We start from the raw sequence: 23,027 nt of genomic DNA, 5'->3' as shown, positions 1-23,027 counted from the left end.
AAAGAACATCATCTTGCCGTCCATTCAGACAAAAGAACGTGGAACGTTGGTTTGACGAAGAAATGGCAAGGAGATGAATTATTATTTACGATGGGTCCAATGAAATTTCACCAAACGCACGATTAATGGAATCCAGACGAACCAGACGAGAAAATCCCTTTAGCTGTGATCGTATTTTCTCAATATATCGCCTCTAATACCCTCCAGAGGACCACCACGCTCCGTAAGATGGGGTGCGGAAAATATGATACACAAGATGAGTGGAGAAAATTGCAAGATACCCACCCTTTTTGGCTATATATGTTCTGGCCAATTCACACGGGATATCCAAGCGAAAAATGAAGCAAAAGACTCTCATGAGACAAAAGTTAAATGTGTTTCTTATGTAATCTCGAAGAAATACACTTATCGCCGTGAGAAAAGGGAAACAGAAGGCATTAAACTCACCCTCGTTACATTTTTTTTCTCCTTCATGTTACATCTGCAATGCATCCTCTATAGTCCAAAACAGCAGAGTCACTCATGTAGAGTTATCTTCAATAAAATACATATATAATCTCAATAGCTTTGAAGAGCTTAAAGCTCCCTGTATGCGCTTCAGCTGGTATAGCGTCCAAATCGATTTTCATCAAAATTTTCCCCACCCCCCACTCGAAGATATGGAGAAAATGCTATGCTCTGGGGAGAGAAGGAGTACAAGGTAATGAAATGTATGAATTGCATTAAGTTAAATGAAATTTATGGTTTGATTGAGAAGATTGAGTCTCGGAGATATTGATGAAAGATTTACTGGTTGAAATAAATTTACATAATGGTGACAACCCACTCTATATATTCAATTTTATCGCAAAATGCTCTATTGCGAATTTATTGAAATTGAATTTATGTGGTGGTTTATCAGTGCATTGATAGAATTCATTTTATGCAACAAAAAAATAGTTTTAGTGCAGCTATGCGCAAGCTTATCCATAAAGTGTGTGTTTTTAGTGGGAATAAAAGTGTAATTTATGATAAGAAAAATAGATTTTTTCGAATTGATGAAAACAGCAGGAATAAAAGAGAGTTTTATGTTCGAAATAAATCTTAATGTGTATCCGATTGTATCCTTTATTGAAAAGATTTTCCATATAGAAATGAATAAACTCTTTTTTCTCTAGTAAAAATAATAGGCCAGTAGAATTAAGTGAAAATGACCCCAAAGTTTAAATAAATTGCGATCAAGCCAAATTTTGCACTATTCGATTCAGAAAATTATAAGAAATCTTTTTTTATATTTACCAGCATGCTCTAAAACGTGAGCTCGTTTCACAAAATACGTTTAAATATTTCCATACATTTTCTTATAGAAGCCATCAAAGCTATTGAACGAACAAGTGATGTCACTTGGGTGTTCCAAGAAACTGCTCACACAAACCACATAAAATACTTTAGTTTTTACAATTTCCACTCAAAAGATTATAACGAGGGTTAAAAGAAGTACTTCCTACAAGAGAAAATGCAGAAATAATAAGTAAAACACACATTTATTTCACGAAAAATTTCACCACAAAAATGAAAATATTCACTCCAAATACTCGGAACTGTCAAATCATACTTCGGCGGAACACGAATTTCCGCGAAGTCACTTGTTCGTTTAATGGCTTCGATGGTTCCTATGGAAAAATGTAAGGAAATATTTAAACACATTTTGTGAAACGAGCTCACGTTTTAGAGCATGCTGGTAAATATAAAAAAGATTTCTTATAATTTTCTGAATCGAATAGTGCAAAATTTGGCTTGATCGCAATTTATTTTAGGTTTTTTCGCTTCTCTGCCGGGCTATAAGTTTAATTACTGCGTAAAAAAATATATATTTTACCCAATGAAAAGGATCTAAAAGTTTCAATTGCACTTAGAAATTATTTTAAAAAAGGAGAACAAGTAAATTCTAAAGTGCACTAAAAGCAAAATAACCCTTCAAATAAACCAGAGAAAACAATTAAACTAAAACTTCTGCTCATGATGACATTTCATCCTGTACGTTGGAGAAGAAAAGGATTTAATTTGTTTGTGTCTTTCAGTTAGTGCGAATGAAGACGGAGAAACAATTTGGGGCATTTTCTTCCCTGCTGCATGTGTCTCCCCATGAGAGGTGTGACATTCAAGAGACCACCAACTGCTAAGAGCGAGTGCATCCTTCAGAGACAATTGAGACTGTGAGATGTTGGAATTGAGGTGACATTCCTCATTCTGGTGTCACCCCCCTTCCTCGGGGAAAATGCTAAAGAAAATTCTCCATCATCGAGGGAAATAATACAGTGAAAATTCCCATCCGCTGAGTCAGCAAAGAACATTCTGTGGTGGCACATCTTGTGCACTATATGTGAGTGCAATTTGTTAGAGGGTTGAAATTGAGAAAGACAAATTCATAGACGTGAAAATGTTTTCATTTGAATTATCCCATGAAATGAAAAGTTTTTCCACCCGCTCTTCCCCCTCAACATTAGAGGAGCTATTAATGTGTGGATAAAAAAAAACATAAAGTGCAGAGTTCACAGAAATTGTGCTTTTTGCGAAAAAGCTCCAGGATGAGATGCGCGTGGGATGCATGAATTGAGTTTGATGAGGTACATCAAATACAATATTTAGACTCAATTTAAAATGTTAGTATAGTTGTTAGAATTGGACAAAAAATAAATAAATATTTATTTGCCAGAGGAAAACTTTTTAAATTACTTTAGAATTTCAAATTCACCCACTTTTGTCACACACCGTAAATAATTCGTAGACATGCTGTTTATTTAATTTGCATGACGACGACAAATAAAGATATATTAATTTAAATTTTCACCGTGAACTTTCTTTTGCTTCACGAGAAAATCTCGTGAGTTTTCCATCGCGTAAGGAAGTCTTTGATCTCTCCGTATATAGCTCTCTCTCTCTGTATGGAGGTTCTGCAAAAGGAATTGTTCTACAAGCTTTTCCATGTAAAAATTTCCATTCTCCCTCACACATCGCACCCACATACGTACATTGTGAAGAATAAATTAAGAGATAGGCGATAGAGAATTCTCAAGGGGGAGATTTTCATTGAATATTTCATTAAAAAGGTCACAGAAGAAAATTGAGATGTTCTCTGTTGAGAGAGAAGAATTAAATCAAATAAAAACAATTCTTGAGATTCTTTTTATCGCCTCTAAATTACAGCTCTTAGATTATCTTTTGATGAGTATTTCTATCAACAAATCTCTTATTATAAGTTTGATGATTCAGATTAATTTCTTACGATTCATTCAGTTCACAAATTCGCGTGAAATTCTCGTAAAACGTTCCGTTAATGAATGAATAACATAGAAAAATTTTATTTTATTTTCTTGAAATATGTGATATATTAAATTTGAATGAATATTGAAACATTCTATACATTGAGAGACGTTCTATATAAGAATTTTTTAATTTAAAAAAATTGTCAAACAAACACAATTTTCTTCAAGGCAGACTAAGCTTTTCTTGAGCTTTTTGATACCTACATTTGACCAATTTCTTAGCTTAAAAAATGCATTTAAACTAAACTCTTATCTTGAGGAATTTACAGGGGAATTTATTGAAATAAACAATGAATTATTATCCTTAAAATTATCAAGCATAAAATGCACGATAAAATACTTAAATGCTCATCATTATATGCTTGAAGCAAAATACCTTACACGACGTACATCATCGTCATTTTATATTAATTTTAAAACTCTCAAAAGCTCATTATTTATTGACTTTCCTTTCATAGCGTAGCACATGTTAATCTTCCTATCTCACTCATCTATATATTTAATGACCTCCTTTTTGTTTCTCCTCTCTTAGCAGAGTGTTTTTGTAGTACAAGAGAGGGATACAAAAAAGCATAAAAGCTCTCTTCAAACAAGACTTTTGATTAAAAAATCGCTGAAGAAAAAAAAATATAAAGACATTGACTGACAATGCAAAATCTATCAAAATAGGGTCACTCTAAGGAGCTTCTTTCATACTAAATAAATAATATACACCCTCCTGCCTTTATGGAGGATTAATAAAAATAATTTTGACTTTGGGGGCAGGAAGTTAATTTCTCTTCTATATATATTTGACTCTAACGGAGAGCGGGATGTATTCTGCGTGCTTCCTACGTACGAGAAAAACGCGTGAGAAATTCGTGGGAATTTTCCCACACTGCGTATAGCGGGTATGGGGGCGGGGAGAGCTTCAAAAGAAAGAGAAATATCCCTTGGCGAGAGGGAGCTTTTCCTCATTCATTTGAGCTTCATCCCACCCTCAAACTCTTCGTATTTTCTTGCATGTTCCTGTATATAAAAAAAAATCACAAAGCCCTCCGGGAATGAATGAGGGAACCCCCGCAATAGCATCCCCATGTATATCCATGGCAGAAAATTAGATAGCAGCTACTTCATATTCAGCCCACACCTTTTCATGAAGTAGTATGTCATTAATGTCTGCATGCTCGCCAATGAAATTAACTCAGCTTTTTGTTGCGAAATCCTCGTCATTTGCAGGCGCTACCATCTCTTCAACTTTTTCACATTCTCGTGCTTCCCGCCCCCCTCCTACATAGGTGTGAGGGAATTTAGCTTGACGAAAAAAAAAGTTAAAACACTTTTCCGCTTTTAGCAATTATAATGCGGGAAGGCAAACACACTTTTTAAGCAAAATGAAATTTATTAAATGTGAATTTAGAAAATTGCTCAGAGAATAGTTTAAAGGTCAAAGGAGGAATGTGCGGTGGGAATAATTTTTGAAGGCATTTTTACATTTTTAAATCAAATAAAACCTAAATAATCTTTTGATGACAAGAAATCTTATTAAAAGTTTGATGAATTATTATGAAATTTCTGAGAGTTGTTTCCTTGTGATTTTCTCCTCATTTATATTTAAAATTATTGATTGATTAATTCACACAAAAAAAATCTAATTAAATTTTAAATCGATTTCTAAACAGAAAATTAAATTTCAACATTAATTTTCATTCTTTTATCCTCATAAAAGCATTAAGCCACTCAAAGGGTTAATCAGTTTATTTTCAAATTAAATTCTCTAAACGTTCTAAAGTTTAAAAAAAATCCCTCAAATGATTATTAGAGCTTTTTAGTTTGATGAGGAAAGTCATTGGGAGTCGTTTAGGAGCAAAGAGTCCCTGTGTAGAGTGATAAATTGTACCTAATCTGTGGGAAATTGCTATAAGTATACATTGTGGGGGGATGAATCTCACAGGAAAAATCTTCATTGGTTCCGCAGAACAAGCAACTGAGCAGTGTGATGGCAAATGCAGGAAGAGGAAGCTCATTTTGAAAATAATAGATTGGCCCGTCAGTGGCACATGTCGCAAAGTTAATTAAATTTAATCATGGGTGAAGTTCACCTCGCCCGTCTTGGATGTGTCCTCAAGGGATCGGCCCCACCTTTAAAAACACAAGGGAGCATCTTTCAAAAGAACAAGGAGCTCTCCTCGGTGCTGACTCTGCGCCAACACACAGAGCATACACCGGCTTGGAGAATTTTTCGTATGTCGTTGTCACAGAGTGTGGCGAAATTTCGCAGTAATTGGAAAATTGCTCCCGGGAGGGATGCACGACGACATGGGTGGATGAATGATGGCACATCCGGACAATCAAACACACATCTCTCAAGTCGAAATTACATGCAACAATTTCCCTCCCAAAACTTTAGCTCTGATTGCTGTAGAATCTTTGAGGGAGCCCCATTCATATGCAGGATGTCTGCACTTCCATCAAATGCACTCGTGGCACACATCCTTTACACAACGGTGTGGGGGCAGGAGGGAGAGATTTCCACCCTCTGCCTTCCCTTGAATTTCATCTCCAGAATATTGTACATCGCATGTTAAGTTTCTGATACATGTGTGTATATGCTTATGTTGTACATACTATGTTACTGCAAAGATTGTGCAAGAAATTTAGAATTTGAAATTGTAGAATGAGTCCTTCTTCATTGTTCCCCTCCTTTAACTTACAATGCAGTTACTTATTGAGATGATATCTTTAATAACTGCAAGAGATTCACTTTAATTTAACCCTTTAAGTTTTTTTGAGTCATACGCTGACCCAAACGTGAAACATTTTATTTTTTCAACTATTTATGAATGTAATTGTTTTTCTATAAATGCATCAAATTCACGCATAAGTGGTCAAAGAAGACGTTCTGAGTGAGAAAAGGCCTATAATAAAAATTCATAGAATAAAAATCGCGATAAAAGAGCGCATGTTTCAATGTTTTTATGTTTCACGTTGGACGTTAAAGGGTTAAACTTTACTAAAAATCAAGAGAAATTCTTCACAAAATTAACTTTAAAAAATTGTAAAAATTCCTCGAAAGAGTCCAGCGAAGAATTCAAAATTATTGGACAATCCTTTGGAAGAAAAATATGATTTATGTAGAAGACATAAAAGGCAAAGCTCCCAACATAAAACATTGTGTCGATGGAGCATCATTGGCTAAAAACAACACGATGTAGAAAAAAAAATCACAACCAAAACAGCACTCGAATATACTTCTCTAATCCTAATATGCAAAGCTTTCAAACCACAAAAAAGGGGAAAAAAGCTCACTACTGTGTGTAAGAGCGAGTCCTGAAAGGCTCTCATGAAAATTTACAGTTAAATTGAAAATGTGTACATGAATCCGGAGAACATAAAGATGCCACATATGTTTCTCCCCATTCCCTGCTTGCTATATCCACCCCTCGCCCCTTGTTTTCCACACATAGCGAATCTCTGTGTGTGACTTTGTGCGAGTCCTTTTGTGTTTTGTGGGGAATTTCCATATAAATGGATTTTGCGGGGCGAAGAAAAGCGCGACATTGGCACTCATCGCGATGGACATTTGGATGCGGAACTGAGCTTTTCGTGCTAAATTGAAATACCGCCCATTCAACTTGAGTTAGAGCTCGTACACCTCTATGCCTTCCGCGCTGGTACACCCCCTCGCACCTGCTCCCACCTCACGGGGGCCGGTGAAACCCTTTCACATGGCGGAAGTTTATTTTGTGTGGTGTACTCCCACCAAGTCCAATTTCACATCACCCCGGCTCTCAACTGTGATTCCATGACTTTTTCATTCATCCCCATATGATCAACAATTTATCCACTCACAAGCACTGAATTCTGCTGTGTGCTCTGCACAGCAACCCCCAAAGTGCCTTCGGGGGAAACTCCTTGAGGTTTTTTTTGCACCTGTTTGCACAAAATTTAATTTTGAAGCTACAACTTCTTGCTTCAATTTATAACGAACAAAAATAAACAAAACGGTTTGAGGTAAACGAATACTTCCTCACCGCGTGAGTAAATTAAAGTTATTATTGCACACGTTACAATTCTCTTCTGCTGCTGCTGAATGTCTGCAAATAAAATCTCACCAAATAAACTCCCATAGAGTGATAAAATGAATTTCTTATAAGGTGTCGAATTATCTGATAAAATCCACTTCTGTGGCAACTTTCATTTCGTCAAGATTGAATCTCTCTGGGTCCATTGAAAATCATACAATATGCCAGGAATATATAGGAGGAACCATTGACTGACGAAGAGAGAGAGAGAAACAATCCGATATCATTAGTATTCAACGTAGGAGATTCGCGTTCCGATATATCCACCACCCCCACAATCTCCCCAAGGAGACTATATGAAAATATTTGATTTCTTCCGAAGACGTGCGAGGGAGTTGAATTTATTCCCAAAAAAAGAGAATTTTGTATGACTTGCAATATCGAGTGAATCCACACCACCAATATGCTTGGAGTTACTTAGGTACATCAGATTGTCTACCAAGAACATATTCTATACTTAGTTGTGGAGGTTTGTCTGTTGGTCTTTTACTAGTTTGGTTTTTTTAAAAGCTCGATCTAAAAAAAATTGTTTCATTTAGAAAAAGAGAAAAAAAAAATGTTTTGAACATTTTTTAGCGTTTTACTTGTAGCTTCAATTAATTTGCTATTTTTGCTGTTTTTTTTTCCTTGAAGAAGTTTACCCGTTTCTGTATAAGAAAACTCTTCATTCGAAGGAATAATCAGGGCACAAGCAATCTTTACAGAGGATCAAGAACAATTCAGAAATTGTCAGAGATATCTCATTTTCCATTAGGATCATCTGGTAAAAAAAATCGTAAAGATTTACTTAAAAGTATGAACTTTGTCAAACATTGTACATTAGTGACGTCATAGTTGCATTTTTAGGGAAATCTTTTCTGCTTTATCTTAGGTGATCCCAGTGGTAAAATGAAAAGGCAATTTAACAACTATTAAATTATTTTTTGAGCCTCTGTGTGTCCTGATTATTTTATTGAATAAGTAATTTTTCCTATAGAAAACGAATAAACTCCTTTAAATTCAATTAAACAACAATCCATGTCCAAAAATTCTTTACTTTGATAATTTGTTTTCAAGGTTTTGAAAGTTCTTCGGATAAAGAAAATTATTCTCCTAAACTTGATAATTATTCGATTCTTTTTAATTTTTTTCTCCACAGCTCCGTTTCCTCTTTTCCCATCCATTTAACAAACAACTCTTACTAAGTGGATGAAATAAATAATAATAATAATAACAAACAACTCATTTAAAAATAATTTTAAATGTTTTTTCATTCAAAAATACTTAAAAACCAGTAGGTGTATACCTATAGTGAAGACTTAATTATTCACCCGAATAAAGCTCTCCGCCCAAATCATGTAGAATATAGAATTAAAAAAATCCACCCCTGACTCATTAACTTTTCTCTCATGTTGGAAAAAATTTCCCTTCTTTCCCCTCCCCCCTCATACTTAGGTGAGCTTAAAATGCAAATTATAGTGTATCGTTAGAAGAAGAATCAAATTTATTAAATTATTTCTCTCTCCTGAGTTTTCACTTTCCTCACAAACTGTCCATCATTAAATTTTTTTGCACCTTCAACCCTCTTCATTCTGTGTGAAATAATTCAAGAGGAAATATTCATTTTACTTTTTGGTCTATGGTGGGGCTCTCTCGTGTTGCTCCCCCCTGATTTTGAATGGACACAGAAAAGGTATCATTTTAAACTTTTGATGGCAAATCATTGGGTCGTCCTGGCGTGGTGGGTGGTCATTGCTCTGTGTGAGATATATTCTTTAATTAAATCCCCTCTTAAAATGTCCAATGCAGAGTAAAGTGGCACAGTGCTAAAGGTCGAGGAATTGAATTTCTGGATTTCCTCGAGGGTGTGGGTTGTACATGGGGAGGTGGGAGGTTGGGGGTGGTGTGTGGAATGAGGGAAATTTGATTTCATTGAAGGAATGTTTAATTGAAATGGCATAAGCATCTGTGAGGTGTCGAGAAGGGGCTTCCTCCATCATCGTCCAATCGATCATCCTCTGCCAGAGAGGGGGTGTGTGTGGGCCTTTTGGCTCGCCAACTTCACCCCTTTGCTGTACAACAGTCACCTTTATTAATTCGCCCCACCGCCCGACTTCTCACCCCCTGGCCACTCACACACTTGTGGCACGAATGAGCGATTTAATCTCTTCGGCACACACACTCACTGCTCATAGACTTGCATAGTAATTTCGGGGGGCGCAGAGCCGGAGAGATCGAAGAAAAGGTGAGTAATTGAAGTGTCATCAATAGGGATCATGTTTCATACCAGCTAATCTCTACAAATTTCCCATTTCCATGTCACCACTCGTGTCTGGTGTCGTGATGATAATAACTTTCGATACTTGATTCTACATACCTACTGTTCAATTTAAAATAACGCATAGCTCGCTGGAAAGCTCTGTAGAACTTTAAATTCATTTGACTTAGAATATGCGAAAGCTCGCCATTTTTGACTTGCGAGGAAACTTCTGTAAAAACTTCTAAACTTCTCAACTTCTAAAGAAACTTCTGCAAGAGGAAAACTTTAAAAAATAGACAGAAGCTGTGCTATTCTTTTCTTCGAAAGAATCACAGCTAAAAAAGGAAAAACAAATCCTTCTCATTTAATACTCTTTATTGTTATTTACTTATAACAATGAATATAACTTAAATATCTAACTCAGTATTATGTATATATATAATTTCTTCATCATGTTTTTGGATGTGCATGGTATAAATATTAAATAAAATTTAAGTATATGTATTTTTTTATAAAAATGCACTGAGAGTAGATGATCTCACAGTGATGAGAGTCGCTACATTAAATTTACATTACACAAAAAAAACACATCGATTTTTATACTTTAACGCTGGTTTACCTCTGAATAATGCATACTTAATTTTTTTTCTTGGGGAGGGGATGAGGAAAAATCCCTCAGATGCTTATTTGATGTTTTTTCACGATGTGACCGTGGAAAATCGACGAATAATTTTATATGTTCTTGCGCAATTTTCTCCTTCTCTCTATGCGATGTGATGGATAATATGGAGATGCTTCTCTATGTATTAGGAACGAAAAAAAGCCAAAAACGGAAAGGAAAAATGCATGAGGATTTTGTGGATGAAATCTGGTGTTGGATTTTTTTTCCCTTCATTTATTGAATGTCTCGTGTGATTTGATGGTTTATGCTGAGGGGGAATCAGTGATGGTTAGGGGTAGGCAAAAGTGAGATTGGAAGACAAGAAGTCGAGGCATAAAATTCTCTTTCGGTTAAGCACTCCCAAATGAATGAGGTTTTTCGGTTATAAGGATTTTTATAACCATCCCCTATACAATTACACTCAATGTGACTTCTTGGCACACAAAACTTTTCCCAGCAGCCAATTTGTCATACATAAAGTTCTCATTGGTTTCCCATCTTTAAGGATTCTTCCTCATTTTCGCAAAAACTCTTTTACTCACGACAGTGTGTGTGTGGAACATACCGATCTGTAAATTATACGAATACCAACTTGATGGGTGCAGGAATTCCAAGTATTTCTCTGTGGGGAGGGCGCAAGGAGTGCCCCGAAGGGAATGTCTGCCTGCACCCAACTCTTAGGCCACACCGGAAGATGGTAGTTAATGAGTAGGAAAGATTCCCATCAGGAATGCCTTTTTCACCCTCCTCCCACACCCCTCATTGAGCGGCGAAAGTGTGAAAGAGACATCCTAATGAGGTTGGTGATTTTTTTCCTCCTCAACCACGGGGACCGTAAGTCTTAATTTGCCCTTTTTTATGTCTCACCATTATTCAGCATCTCTCCTTATGCGGTATTTTTTCCACTAAAATGATTCTTTTTTTCTTCGCCCTTTAATAATAACCCAGCTGACCATCCCAAGCGCGAGCATTTTTACCAGTTTTTTTTACGTAAAATTCGTTCTCTTTTCTAAAGAAAAGGAGTTTCTTCGTTTCTATATGAGCAAAAAGCTAATTTGTGGAAACAATAAGAATTTACGCAATGTTGTAGAATCAAAAATAAATAAGAAATCATCAGTTTTACCTTTTGCCATTGAAATCAACTGGAAAAGGAAAATAGAAATTGCTAAAAAAAATGTGAAAAATGACGTCATCATTGAGATTTTTGTCTTTTTCAATGCAAAAAGCATAAGAAAACTTCGTCAAAAGCATTGATAAATCATTAATGTGAAGACTTTATGAATTGAAAGCTTTGAAAGTGACTAAAAATAAAATTTTACATCAGTTTTTTTTTTACTCCAGTTTTACGTCAATTTTCATCGAAGTTTCAATCCTGGCAAAACTTAAAGAAAGTCTCTGGTTCTTTCTTATTATTATCTTTTTAGTATTCTTCAAACTTCTACAAATCTTGATTAGATTCTAAAGGTGTTGAAAGTCAGTACAGCCGGAAGTATCCAGTTGATTAATTCCACGAACGATGTATTTTCTCATATAAATACGAATAAACTCCTTCCTCTAAAAATCTTTCTTAACACTTTCAAAGTTTTTGAGTGTTTTTCAACCATTCGAAAAATCTGGAAAATTCATTAAATATTTATAATATTTTCTTCCATTCACAATAGTCTACCAAGAAGACTTTAACCTATTTCTTCGAGATTGATTTTGAAATATTTTTAAAGCACAAAATGGTCCTAATGAATGTAAAAAGTTTCCTAAGAAAATCCTCTGTATATCGATTTTTTTATTAAGAAATTTTATTTAGAAAATTTCAAAAACTTTGATTAAATCTGTCTATTCGATTCATTTGAATAATTCGTGGAAAAAAGGTAATGATCGCTCAAATTGCGTAAAGAGACTCCACCTATTTTTGTCTATTGATTTAAATCCTTGATTAAAAGAATGAATTTTAAGGCTTTTATTCGCTTTCTTTTTCTACCATTTTACGTATTTTTTTAATGAATTTTAATTATTTGAATTTTTATTCGATCACTATTTTTGTTTTTCTTTAATTATTTACTTCAAAGACGGATATTCAAAAGCTAATCGAAAGCTAAACTATGATACCTACATCGCTTCTATATCACTATCTCTTTACCTAACACCGAGAGGTAGTTCAAAAGTTGGTCTAGAAAGTCTTGATGCGAGTAGGTAATTATAAATGGGTGGTATTTGTTTTTGTTTAAAGAGGAAGCCCTAAGGCTTTGGTTGGAATGCTCTCTAACTTTTTTTTCTGTCTTCCATCCTCACTTTTTTCCTTCATTTATGCGCGTTTTCTTCTTTTCTATTTCTGAAGAAAAAAAAGGAAAAACCATCACCATCATCCCCTCTACTATGTCTCTCTACCACAGATTTCATGAATTTAACACCCGCAGAATGAACGCCGGGGAGGCGAACCGTGAGGAATGACTGTGTTATGGGGGGAAAATTGAGGAAGGAATTGAGGATGGGAGGAAGATGGCAAGAAATGTCGCATTCTCCGCACTGTCGCACTAATTAAAGGCTCGTTTTCAATTAGTTTAATTGCTTGAAGAGGAAAACGTCATACATGATGGCCTTGTATCTCTCCGAGCACGCCTTGCACTGGATCCTTTCACTTTGTTACGCATTGAGAGTTGTCATGCCCAGCAAATTGGTATTTGTGGCAATGAAATTGGGATGGCAGTTATCAACACGATTAGCCTCCTCATTGGGGATCGAAAAGTGGCGATAAGTTATAAATTCCGGCTGCATCGGCTGCAGACGCTTATTGGCCTCAATAATGCGCTGCTTCTTCAGCTTCAGCCACCCTAGTACGGAAATTAGTACAATGAACACAATAATACCCAAAACACAGCCCACAATTAGCCCAAGACGACGTGTTAGGATTGAATGGATAAAACTCTGCCCCGAAACCCCATTGTCGTCCATCATGAGGCTCGGTGATGCATCCAATGTTGTTACTTCCTGGCACTTTGTTGTGGCATTATCGGTGAGAAGGCGCTCCAATTCACCCGGGAAGTAGTCCCCACCTGGACCAGAATTTATTTGATTGGGCGAAGACCATTCCGTGGAGTCGAGCTCCAATGTTGGTGGATGCTGGAAGGCAACCCAATTCCCAATGCCAAGAACGCAAATACGATATCGTGTACCAGGAGCTAATTTTACAAGCTTCGTTGAACTTGCTGATCTATTGAGGGTTTTTGTGAAGATCTGCAAAGCAGAATTTTGAAGGAAAATCAGGGGCTTTAAGGACTTTATTCATTTTCAGTGAATTTTGGGATTTTTTTGGCATTTTTTATTGCTTTTTACGCATTTTATTGAATTTTCTTTATCAAATTGGCGTTGCTTTTGCTAAATTTTTAAACGGATTTTTTCATGAAGAGCGTTTTGGCAAAGAAAAATTTTCTTAAAAAAAATTCCGAATATTTTTAAACATTAAATATCTATATAATAAAGAAAGGTCTCTCTAAAATTTCGTTCCTGTTCAGCTATGCATTTCTACACCGTTGGTCCGATCGTGATGAAATTTGGTACAGACTCTACTGATACCAGACGGTTTTTACCAACGACATTCATTTTCCCCCCAGAGCCCCCCTTTTGACTACTTTTTGAATTTGGCGCCATAAATATTGTGTGATATTCACTCTCTCTCTTTTCGAATACCCTTCTACATTTTCTTTAACCCATCCTCACTTTTTGTATGCAATATCATACGCAAAATTGGTAATTTTTGATCAATTTTTATGACGCGAATTTGCAAAATTTTCCTTCCAGAAAATCAAAAATGAATGACGATCAAAAATGAATCCGTGATAATGTATCCGTGACGCCAAAAATGTATCCGTGACGCTAAAAAATGTTTCCATGACGCCAAAAATGTATCCGTGACGATCAAAAATGTATCCGTGACGCTAAAAAAATGTTTCCATGACGCCAAAAATGTATCCGTGACGATCAAAAATGTATCCGTGACGTCAAAAATGTATCCGTGACGCTAAAAAAAGTTTCCATGACGCCAAAAATGTATCCGTGACGATCAAAAATGTATCCGTGACGTCAAAAATGTATCCGTGACGCTAAAAAAAGTTTCCATGACGCCAAAAATGTATCCGTGACGTCAAAAATGTATCCGTGATGTCAAAAATGTATCCGTGACGCCAAGAAATGAATCCGTGACGCTAAAAAAGTTTCCGTGACGATTAAAAATGTATCCGTGACGTCAAAAATGTATCCGTGACGATCAAAAATGTATCCGTGACGCCAAAAAATGAGACTACTGATACCAGGCGGTTTTTACCAACGAATAAATCTTCCATTAAATCTATTTTAATTCATCACAAATCTTTTCTCTTTTAAAAATTTGAGCAAAGCGACAATTTACCTCGTTTTAAATATTTTTCATTGCTCTAATAGTGAAATTTCTAATAACTCAAAATTAATTTCTAATTCCCTTATATCATTTAATGAAAGACCTTAAATGTATAATTTCATAGAACATTAGCATTCTCATCATGTTTGAACTTTACTGCAGGTTCATAAATAATTTAATTAAACAATGATGATTCAATAAACTCCTGCATGCCGCAGCGCTCTTCAAGATCCACGCGGGAAAGAAAAAAGGGAAAATCCTGAATTTAAATGCGCTTCAAGAAATTCAGGAGAATACATAAATTTTATGCATAATCTCCAAAGTAACAAAGTTATTAAGGTAATATAGTCCGTCTTTAAGACACTACACACTACACCACCCATTAAACTGCCAGATAAGTGAGAAAGTTCCCGGGGAAACTTTTCTCAAAAAGTCCCCAAGCTGGGAAAAGCTCGTAAATATGTTTTGAGGGGAAAATTGTCATTCTTTTTGGGCACAACAATTGACAATGAAGGTGTTTGCAGCGCGAAGAAAATTCTTTGCGCGAAAGAAGGAAAAGTTTCTGCGGGAAAAGCGGGAAATATAGTTGAGAAAATTGCCAACTTTCTCTTACAAAAGGGTTTGTGCGGGTATTTTATCGATAGATATATAGAATATAGAGAAACTCACCTCATTCCCCAGAATATCGAGCGGATGAAAGACAACGTGGTAGCCCGAAAGTCCAGTATATTCCCGACTCTGCCATGAAACAATCACCGAGTATGGTTGAATGTCTTGAATGGCCACTTTGAGAATTAGTGGGGCATCACAGAATTCTTGTGGTTGCATCTCAAATAGAACCCTTCCCCGTAGCTCAATGGGTTGATCACAGCGCACGTGATGCTGGTCCACAGTCCACTTCTGATGGTCACGTAGCCATTCCCATAACTCTTGGGTGTCGCATGAGCACGATATGGGATTATCTAATTGATGGGTGGGAGAGAAAAGGTGCATAAATCACAAGGTGAGATTTTTTTTGGACAAAGAAAAGCTCCTCTTGGAAAATTTTTCAGCACGTACGAAAGAATATAAAATACACCAGAGAAAATTTATTGCAATATGCTACATTTTTCAAAACTTTATCAGTTATATTAAAGAAAGGGTTTTTAAGGGAAGCTTCTCTTCTTAGTTTTTATTCTTGGAACTTTTTAATGAATTCTTTTGGATCTCTGTTTAAAATCTGTATTTTAAATAAAAGCTCTAAAAGCTCTTCCTTGATAGCAAGCAATAGCCAATGAAAATACAATGCTTGAATTTTCAACAAATCAGAGCTCTTCCTTAAAATATTTCCTTTTCTTTTTTTCATTTAAAATTTCGTTTACGGGATCTAGGATGATTTAAATAGAGTACAGTGCTGTAAAATTTCCCTCAATTTCCTCTCTAGAAACCCTAGAAGTCCTAGAATCTGTAAGGTCCTAGAAACTCTAGAAGCCCTAGAAGTCCTAGAATCTGTAAGGTCCTAGAAACTCTAGAAGCCCTAGAAGTCCTAGAATCTCTAGGGTCCTAGAAACTTTAGAAGCCCTAGAAAGCTTAGCAAAGACTCTAAAAGCTCTATAAATTCTGAGAGCCCTAGAAACTCTGAAAGTCTTCTAGAAATCCCTAGAATTTAACCTACCTTCAGCCCTTAGCGTCTTGACGTGCGTCTCAATCACCCTAAGAGCCCTTAGTGGAAGATTCTCAAAGTAATTCATCCTCAGATCCAGTACAGCCAGTTTCCTTGAATTCCTAAATGCTTCAGCCGAAATGGTGGTCAGTCTGTTCCCGCGTAGACTGAGATCCGTAAGTCTAACCATATGACGGAATGTAATCTTCCCAATGCGACTTAGTTGATTAAAGGATAAATCCAATGTGTGTAGATGTGCGAGATCTTCACTAAACTCCTCCAATTCCTTCAAGCTATTATGCGATAGATTAAGCATCCGAAGGAGTTTAAGGCCCTGAAGTCTCTCACGTGGCAGTAGAGTTAGTTCATTGAGACTCAGATCCAGTGTAAGGAGCTGCGAGAGTGTTGAAAAGGCCCCGGGGGAAATGCGTCCAATACGATTCTGTACGAGATAGCAGTGCTGAAGGGCTGGGAAGACAACAAAGTCTCGACTTGTGAGGGTTGATATATTCGTCCTTGTTATGTGGATTTCCTTTAGGTGCGGGAACCTCTGACCATCATTGCCGTAGTAGAATTCAGTTAGGGGATTTCGGTGAGATTGAGCCAACTCAAGCGTGGGAGAGAATTCTCCGATAATGCCGAACTAGGTATCTGCCTGAAGCGATTCCTAGCTAGGTCAACACGATGTAAACTGTAGGAGTTCTGGAAGAAGTTGGCAGGCAGTGAGAGAAGGATGTTACCGCTGAGATCGACAAAGTCCAGCTGAGTTAAATTGAACGTGTTGAATCCACTAACAAGGGAAATGGAGTTATCACTCAAGTCCAGATATCTCAAGCTTGGTAGCCCGTTGAGTTTGAAGAAGTCCACACTTGTTAGGGCATTCCTGGCCATGCTAAGTGTCTCCAGGGTTGAGATGTTGTGCAATGCAATGTGCGGGAAGTCACCAATGAGATTTCCATCGAGCCTCAGCTCCTTGAATACATTGAGACCACTGAAGACATTCCGTCGGATAACTTTCATGCGATTGCGACTCAGATCAATTCGAACGAGATTTGTATTCTTCAGGAAGATCGCCTCAGGGAGGATTTGGATGCTGCAATTCGTCATACTGAGACTCTGAAGCGATGGGAGCTTATCGAAAATTCCCGCAATGATTTCTGAGAAGTTATTACTCCCAACACGAAGAGTCCTTAAGCTCGGGATGTCCAGTTGTTTGACATCAACGGGAGTCAGATCATTCTCCTCGAGATTTAATTCATTAAGATTGGTCATACCCCGAAAGGTTCCTACATCTATGCGGGAAACTGAGGAATTTTGCAAGCTAAGAACTGCCACGGGAAGTCCATCGAAGATATCTCTATTGAGGAGGGTGATGAAATTATTGGAGAGATCGAGAGATTTTAGCTTTCGCATTTTCCCAAAAGCCCTCCCTTCGATGGCTTGAATGTTATTATTGGCCAAATTGAGTTCTTCCAAATCAATCAAATGCTCAGCAAACATATCCCTGGTTACGTGCTCAAGACGATTGAAGCTCAGATCGAGATGTCGCAGTACAGCCATTGCCTGAAAAGCATCCGATGAGATCAAATTGATGGAGTTGTTGTTCAAGTAGAGCCTCTCAACGTGATGCAAATCTTTCAGGAGTGTCCTATTCAGCATCTGGATGTGGTTGTTGCTCAGCCACAGAGCTTGGACACTTGTCTGCCCCGCCAAGGCTCCTTCGGCAATATTTGTGATCTCATTGGATTCCAGCTGAATGGACAAAATGGCTGATTGATCGGCTGGGAAGACAGACTCCAACTGACTCAGCTGATGATTATTCTGCAACGTGATGTACTGCAGGCTCATAAGACTTGCCAATGCGGCTGATTCTATGGCCCCAATTTGATTGTTATGCAAATGCAATTCCAACAAGCTCGGCAATGGGTAGAAGACACTCCGTCTTATCAGTCGTATTCGATTATTTTGCAATCTCAACTCGCGCAAATTGTTCAACTTGGAAAATGTTCCACGCTCCAGCTCACTTATTTCGTTCGCATCCAAACTGAGGGATGTGAGACGTCCTGTATTCTCCAGCAAATTATGCGGTAGATGGGGTATAAAATTGGAATTGAGATAGAGCTGCTCGAGATTCGTGAGTGTCCTCAGTGCAGTACCATCGAGACGCCTTATTGCATTCGCCTCCAGGTATATGACGCTAATCTGCGTGGAGTTCGTGAAGGCATCACTTGGTAATTCCAATATGTTGTTGCCGGAGAGAAAAACCTCCCGGAGGAGGGGTAAATTGCAGAAGACACCATTGATGTAGTGGATGTGATTGTGGCTCAAATCCACCGTCTGGAGTTTCTTATTCCACACAAAAATTCCCCCATCGAGAAAAATGATGTTGTTGTGACTCATATCGAGGCTCGTGAGCTCATGGAGTGTCCTAAAGGCATTCCTATGGACTGTCTCAATGAGATTTGAGTAGAGTGAGAGTGTCTTGAGCTTGGTGAATGGCACACAAAAGTCCTCGTCAATCTGTTCCAAACTATTTGAGCTGATGTCGAGAAATTGTAGTGACACAAGCCGTGATATGCCGTCCCATCGGAAAGCGCTAATCCCATTCAATGCCAGACGCAGTGAACGGAGATTATCCAAATGGGTTAGGGCATTCATGGGGAAGAGTTTAAGCTTATTGTCGGACAAATCCACCTCAGCCAGGGACATCTCAAGCCCCTTAAATGCGTCCACGGGGATTGCCTCCAAGGAGTTACTTTTCATGTTAAGCTTCACAAGATGGAGCCCATCGAAGCCACCATTGACGGTCTCACTGATTTCATTTGACTCCAAATCAAGCACCATAAGTCGTTCGAGCCCGGATAGTGCTTTGTGCGGAACCTTTAAAAAAATTTCATTAAGGATTTTCATTTCAGATTTTTCATTTTATTCCAGGAAGTTATATCGAATCAAGGGGCGTTTATCTGGCGAATAAAAATAAACAAAATTCCTATTTTGTAGTAAATATTCGGAATATTTAAGAGAAATTGAATAATTGAAATTGAATAATTGAAATTGAATAATTCTCTTCAATTCGTTAAAAAACTGTTAAATATTTCAACTAATTTTTAATTTAAAAAAAATGATTTTACTGTGCAACAGAATAAATTAGAAAAGTTACGTTACGTTGAAAAATGCAATGAAATTTAGATGAAATTGCTTGAAATATTAAAAAGGAAGTGTTAAAAAGACGAAGAAATGTATAGAATCGTACAAAAAGCAATGAAGAGAAGGCAAAAATTCATTAAATAAAATAGAAAATACGTGAAATCTGCGAAATGCAACAAAATTGTTTTAAATTGAAATGATTGAAATAAAATTGCTCACATCGCAATTTAAATGCGTAAAATTACAATGAAAGTGTTCAAATGCTTTAAAAGAACGCAAAACCAGATAAAAATTAAGAATAATACAAAAAAAATATTCATAAAACACAGTAAAATGTGCAAAACGCATAGAAAATAATTTTAAAAAAATGTTTTTTTTTTCATTCATTATCAAGCAGTTAAAGAAATTAAATAAATTTTGAAAAATTCCAAAAAATCAGATTCTTTTCCAGAAGAATTAAAGAAAATTGAAATTAATTTCCAGCAATGAAAGATATTCGGAATTATTGGAAATATTCGAGAGAAACTCATAAATATTAGCCAGATAATCACCCCTTTCTTTTAAGCTTTTCAATGAATTTTTAATAAATTGGATGGTGAATTTCCTTCAACAACTACAGCTTTTTTTAGATTCATGAAAATTATGCTGAAGTTAGTGAGACAACGAGAAAACAATCTTAAATTATGTAATCGGATTTCTTCCTTCTTATTCCCTTCTTTTTGCAATTTTGCAATCAAATTGAATTGACGTTGTGCAATATTTTCATCCACTCAATGCAGATAAAGAACATCTCCTTATATAAAATTCTTCCCATAGAATATCCATATAGAGAATAATTTAATATCATCAAATAAGTTTTCTTTTCAAACATTAAGAGGCATTTTTTTTTGCCTCTACAACACCTTATACAAACTTTCCAACTGAAAGTTTTGAGAAAAGAGACCTTTTCTGTAGGAAAGCTTCATTGTTCCATGACCTTGTTCTCCCTTGCTGTGAAAACAGTGAGTATAAGAAATTCTGAATACGTTTCCATTGTCTCTCTCTCAAAAAAAAAGGAACTTTGTCTGAAATCACAAACAATTCATTCATCTCACTGTTTTCTCAATAGAGTTTAACATTCAAACGGGAGCCGGAAGTCTCGGCGGGGAGAAAGTGAAACGTTTAACATTTAAATTGATCTCAATTTTCGCACCCAAAGTGACACATCCCATGAAAAAGGAGAACGATGGCACAAGAATAGAGCCAACACAGTGCGGTGGAACTAAATGTGTGTGTGCACAAAAAGAAAAGCGTGTGGAAAAACAAGGAGGAAGAAAATCGATTCACACACATCCCCCCTCATATCATGGGAAAGTGGGTGGGGAAGACTGGGGGCTGGGTTGGTGTCTCTTTCACCAACATTCAGAGTCAACGAGAATAGAACGGCGTGTCGAAAATTCATTGTTTGCCAAAACGACAGCATTTTCAACTTTTGGTAATGTAGCGAATGTAGAAGTGGTCTCATCCCACACCCACGCGCACGTGACTATTGATTTATCATGCCAACCCCCAGTCCCCCTGAAGAGGAAGAGCAAGAAGGGATGAGGGATGATGTTTCTCATTCATGTCTCGCGTGTTGAGCATATACACACACTGCACAAGAAGGAAGAAAAAAAAAGTTCAAATGGGACGTTTATATAGCACATACCTGACTCAATTTCCCATTGACAATGCTGAGAGATTCAAGCGATGAGTGCAGATTACGGAGACTATTGTCAGCGAGAAATTGCAGGTGAGAATGCGAGAACTGCAGATGACGGATATGAATTTCCCCGGCGAACAGTTCGGATGATAATGAAGTCACTGATCTGTCGAAATCATACACGGAGAGCGACTGAATGGGCGCTCTAATGAGTTGCAGGGTACTCCGGAGTGAGTGTGCCGTTGTCCCTGGGCACTCCAGGAAGAGTCCTACGGACATTAAGAGAGGATGGCATCAATCATTTTGAGGACCCCCAGCATGACAATTTTGATGGGGATTATCAATTTTCCATCCACACACTCCACCATCATTGTGGAAGTTGATACTTTTTTCATTATTTTATCACAAAAGAGCTTTATTACAACAAACTTTTCTCAGTCTGGATGCATCTAATGAGGATTAAATGACCAATTAGGTCTTTCTCTTCACATAAACATGTTACATTTTATTTGAAAATGTTTAAAGAGGAATTTTAAAACAATAATGTGATATGTTGTTATGTCTTTGGGATATTATTTTTTGTATATTCATTCGTTTTTATATCCTTTCGTCCTTTTATTCTTTTGATTTTTTTTAAATATAAAAATGGAGAATTTTCTTTCACTTTGGATTTAATCATACGAAAGATTTAAGGATGAGAACAAAAGAATTATTTGATTAAAGACAATAATTTTAATTGAGACATCGATGACATTTGAACACAGAATTCTTTATAAAATTAATTAAAATCCTTGAAAGAGGAATTGATTCGTTTTAGCATGGAAAAAAACTTCTCATTAAAATAAGCAATTAGTAAGATGAGTAATCTTGTATAAACTTAAAAAGAATAAGAATGAAAAATCTCAGAAAAAACTTTTCTTTTACCATTGGGATCAGCTCAAATGGCTGGGGAAAATTAGACCAAAAAATACAATAAATGTCGTCACCAATATGATTTTTTATTTCGTAGATTCTGATATAAATCTTTTCTTTTCTAACGAATCGGATTTTTTAAGGAAAATTACTTTTCCAGCGATCTTTAAAGATTTTTCTGAATGTTTTCTGGAACAAAAAAATCTTCCATCAACTTTTAAGTTGCTAGAATAGAAAAGAAAAGATTTTTATCAGAATCAACCCCTATGTTCCTACATTAAAAAGTTCATACAAAGAGCTTTCAAACAAAAAGCTCAAAAGCTGCATTTGATCATCAAAATTGAAAAAAAGCATATCACTCTGCTGCAAAAGAGATGAAAGCTCCGGAAAAATAATGGGAAAAACTTTCACATTTCTTTCTCCGCTATCCTGATAAAAATATATTGTATTGTTAGAAGCTGAGAAGTCAATTTTTCAAATTGGTAGGATTCTCATCTTTCTTCCCAACAATGTGCGGGAGGAAGCAAGGGGACGGGTGGTTGCATCAGAGATTAATTTTCTTGAGCAATGTTCTGCCGGAGTGTAAAATATGTGAGCGCGTGTGTGAGCATGGAAAATGAGAAAGTGCCTTGAGGGAGTAATAACAATGTTTGGGGAGTTATGAAATAACTCTCTTGTAGAGAAGGGGAATAGTCAAATATCCTGAGGGTTTATCAGAAAAATTTACACTTTTCATTAAACTCTACATGAAGTATTTTGAGAACGATACATCTTTAAGGAATTTTTAGGAAAATATCTTGAGGAAAATCTAGCACAAATATAAGAATCTTGCTAATCAGGGAGAAATTAATATGTTTAATGGAAGGATTTTCAGTGATTTATGTACGATAGGAAGAATAATCAATTCTCAGCAAAATATAAACCCTTTGGGGGATTTTTCATTAAAAAAATATGACTTTGGGGTACAAAAATCTCTTCCATTTTTCTAC

At 36.5% G+C, this 23,027-nt stretch overlaps 1 protein-coding gene across 1 annotated transcript in view; it reads right to left on the bottom strand.

Moving 5' to 3' along the window:
* Nucleotides 1–9,965: 9,965 nt before the first annotated feature.
* LOC129788678 (protein artichoke) overlaps nt 9,966–23,027 on the bottom strand; it is a 34,920-nt gene continuing 21,858 nt past the window's right edge. The window contains 5 exon segments of the mRNA XM_055824921.1: nt 9,966–13,497; nt 15,326–15,618; nt 16,311–16,892; nt 16,895–19,178; nt 21,133–21,395. Of these exon segments, the coding sequence (XP_055680896.1) occupies nt 12,907–13,497; nt 15,326–15,618; nt 16,311–16,892; nt 16,895–19,178; nt 21,133–21,395 (4,013 nt within the window). The 3' untranslated portion in view covers nt 9,966–12,906.

This window comes from Lutzomyia longipalpis, chromosome 2 (genome assembly GCF_024334085.1).
Source record: "Lutzomyia longipalpis isolate SR_M1_2022 chromosome 2, ASM2433408v1".
NCBI classification, from domain to species: domain Eukaryota; kingdom Metazoa; phylum Arthropoda; class Insecta; order Diptera; family Psychodidae; genus Lutzomyia; species Lutzomyia longipalpis.
The sequence above is the reverse complement of the archived record's forward strand: the minus strand, read 5'-3'. Positions and strand labels throughout refer to the sequence as shown.